Source organism: Lipotes vexillifer, unplaced genomic scaffold, assembly GCF_000442215.2.
Source record: "Lipotes vexillifer unplaced genomic scaffold, Lipotes_vexillifer_v1.1 scaffold534, whole genome shotgun sequence".
NCBI lineage: Eukaryota > Metazoa > Chordata > Mammalia > Artiodactyla > Lipotidae > Lipotes > Lipotes vexillifer.
Genome location: NW_006787833.1, coordinates 3,705,027 through 3,708,626, shown reverse-complemented (window position 1 = coordinate 3,708,626; position 3,600 = coordinate 3,705,027). Strand labels below are relative to the sequence as shown.

General features: G+C 50.8%; 1 protein-coding gene across 1 annotated transcript in view; it reads right to left on the bottom strand.

The window, feature by feature from the left end:
- The window catches only part of FRMD4A (FERM domain containing 4A), a 306,388-nt gene that overhangs the window by 50,033 nt on the left and 252,755 nt on the right, over window positions 1-3,600 (bottom strand). The window contains exon 14 of the mRNA XM_007460894.1: window positions 245-386. Within this exon, the coding sequence (XP_007460956.1) occupies window positions 245-386 (142 nt within the window). The remainder of the gene's footprint in view (window positions 1-244; window positions 387-3,600) is intronic.

Genomic DNA, 3,600 nt, shown 5'->3' with positions numbered 1-3,600 from the left:
GGCATCCCTGCAGCTCAGCCATCAGCACCGGGAAGGCTCTGGAGGCTGCTCGAAGGCACTTAGGCGGCCTTCCCACACCATGAGGTTCTACTGCCGCTCCCCCCCCGCCCCTGCTTCCACGCTGTGATACTCTTGGCCGTGTCCTCGGACCCCTGCTGAGCCGCAAACCTTGCTCAGGACGTGAGAGTCAGCGGCTCCGCCCTGCCTCCTCGGAGCACCCCAGCACCCGGGGGCCCCCACCCACCTGAGGACAGCAGGCTGCCGCTGCTGCCGCTGATGATCTTGCCCTTGCTGCCCATGTTGGCCAGCTTGGACGTCTTCAGCGTCCCCGTCTCCGTCAGGTCGATGGCGATTTCGCTCAGGCTGCGGGCGGCATGGATCTTCGACTAGAAAGACCAGCGGGTTGCACAGGTTAGACAGGGGACGCTCCCCTCCCAGCCAGGACACACTCCCCGCTGGACAGCGATCGATCGCTCGCTCGCCCGCCCCGTCTTTCCGAGATCTAGCAAACGGCCTCACGGCCCCGGGGCCCGTGAACTGCCGCATTTTTCTGTCTGTGTCCCCAGGGCCCATCGCTCATCCCCTGAAGCTTCCCTGGTGGGAGCAGATAAGGCTCCAGAGGTGACACGGCGAGGAATTTTCGAAGCCCGTTATCCCGCAGGCTGTATGTACACTTATAAGTGTGGACTTCGGAGTCAGATAGACCTCGGTGGAGTCCTGATTAGGGGAAGGACTTAACCTCACGAAGCCTCATTACTCGCAAGTATGACACAGGGAAAGCACCACCTACCGCTCAAGGTTTTGTTAGGGTCAAAAGAAGTAAGGCAAGTGAAGGCATCCCTCCACCCCCAGTTCCCTCCCCTCCCCTCCCCCCTGCCTCCTACACAGCTCTCAATGAACAGTAGCAATTTTACTTGCTACTGTGATTTTGTGCTTAAAAGAAGGAGGAAAAAAATAATTTTCAGCTTTGTGAATGATTTAAAGGATGTCTGAAGCAAATTTATGAAGTTCCAGTAAATTCTAAGGTGGTTTAAACTCTTAAATTATTAGCCACGGAGCCATGAAAACTTAGAGGGTTGGGAAGTGACCACACTGTCAGCCTGCAAGCGTGGTGTGTAGGGCTTCTGAACAAATGCTCATCTGGATGCTCGGTTCCCACCAAGGGGGCACCTGACACGGTGCTTTGCTTCTATGTTGGTACCTAAACATATGAGCCAAAGTCTTCAGATTATGGTTATAAGTCCAGTCCATTTATTCTACAAATTAACTGGCCCACTTTCTCGAACAGTAACAGCAAGTTAGAGCAATTAGAAAAGGACTCTGCATTCATGATTACGTTCGTAAAATCAGCTGTTTGCAGTGAAGCTTTCTGCTCTAGTTCCCTCCTTGGGAGGTAGAAGTGGGTTTGCGTGTGCCCCGCATGTGTTGGACTTTTTTTTTTTTTTTTTCCTTCTTCAACAAATCCATTTGTGACAATGCTTCAGGAAGCGGCTTTTGCTGCACTGTGGACTTTTGGTAATTTATTATTTTTTTTGGCGGTACGCGGGCCTCTCACTGTTGTGGCCTCTCCCGTTGTGGAGCACAGGCTCCGGATGTGCATGCTCAGCGGCCATGGCTCACGGGCCCAGCCGCTCCGCGGCATGTGGGATCCTCCCGGACTGGGGCACGAACCTGTGTCCCCTGCATCGGCAGGCGGACTCTCAACCACTGCGCCACCAGGGAAGCCCCATGTGATCTTTCTGTGGCCACTGGTGATTAGGCAGGGGTGCACGGATGGAGCCAGCGGAGGGTCCCAACTGAGGTTTTGATGTGTGTTCACTGGTGTGAGACTAGGTCTGTCCGCCACACAGGAGAAGCCACGGAGAACAGGCAGACCAGTGCCCTCTTATTCACATCCAGAGCCAAGGTGCCCGCAGTGGTCCAGCAGGGTCTGTCTGAACCCGGAGGCCTTGCCCTTCCTCTGGCCTCCGTGTTGATGCCAAAATTGGTGAAAGACCATGACTTCCGACCGCCAAGTACTTTCCTCACGTGAATGAGATGAGAGTCTGAGGGGCAGAGGAAATGCTGAGACTTTCTGCTTGTTTTGTTCACCGGGTCTGACCCATTTTCGTCCTCACCCTCTTCTATCTCACTGGTCCTTCCTTGACTGATGTCTCCTCTCTGACCTCAACTTCTGTCCCTGCATTCAGAACCAGGCTGCCTTCCTGGGGTGAGGGCTTCCTTGTTCATAATATAATCCCAGCTGCCAGTGCCTCGCAGGGTTTCCTGGCTTGTAGCAGAAAGCAGGAGCGCCTCACCTTCATTTTGACACAGTATATCAGTTGCATCCACCTGGCTGAGTTTTATCCTCTGAGCAAAGCACAGAAAGCATAATCCAGCACTTCCTTTCTTTCAACACTGTTCTTTTACTTTTAACAAGGCCCAGGCTTTACCAAGAGAAGCCCACGCTTGCAGTTATGCAAGAATAACTCATGAAGGCACAGACCATTTCAGCCTGGTGAAGGACCTGGGCTCTGAAATCAGAAAGATCTGGACTGAAATCTTGGCGCTTCCCAGCGAATCACAGTTTGACCTTGATTTTCAACCTCTCTGATACTGAGATCCCTGTTTGTAAAATGGAGCTGTTAAAACCCACACCACGGAGGTGTGATATCAGGATGAAATTAGATGCTAGACATCAAGGCCAGTGACACTGGAATAGGAATAGGATACAAATCAGGGCCTGGCAGGAATTTTCTAGGTGAGGTTCAATGAATGACTCAACTGGAGATTTGGGGGGATCTCATTAATCTCAAGGAAGACCTGTCCCCACCCCACCTCCAGCCCTGCCGCACCAATCTTGGAGGCAGGAAACAAAATACAGAAAAAGGACAACAGACACACTTTCCCAAGGGAGACTAGATTCTTAGAAGTTTTAGGAAATTACTGGCTTCTCTCTAGAATGGAAATATCACAGTGACTGAACAGACCAGGTGGGGAGAGAGCACTAAGAGATGAACTGATGGGGAGATTCTCTCCTTATAAAGTCAAGTCTTTGTGCCCAAGCAAAAGAGTCTCCAAAGTTTTGGATGTTTTGCTCTGAGGGTCTTGCTGTACTAAGTATTATTATGGGTATTCTATAAGCAAGGTTTAATCGGCCCCTGACATGCTTTCACTTGGCTTTTGATCTAGATGGGATGAAGAATAGCAGGACTGGATCCGGAAAAAAAAAGATTAAGAAGAAGGAAAGATGTGTGGACTGGGGGCCAACTCGACAAGTTCTCAATCTGAATTCAGAGGAACAGCGACTAAACAATTTAAGCTTTCAAGTATTTTCCTCCGAACTCTGCAAGATATTCCTTGGCTCTGGCGTACATACGTTGGCAGGATCTAGCTGACAACATTTCTGATCTCTGGGGTCAGCGGATATAATTTACCAAATGTGACTGATGCCAGCACAGCCTCTCATCCTGAATGAGCTGCCAGAAAGGAACCAATACCGCCTCTTTCAGCTCTGTCTTTGGTGATGGCGAGAGAGAGAGAGAGAGAGAGAGAGAGAGAGAGAGAGAGAGAGAGAGAGAGAGAGAGAAAGAAAAAAACATAAATAAAAGAGCGAAAGAA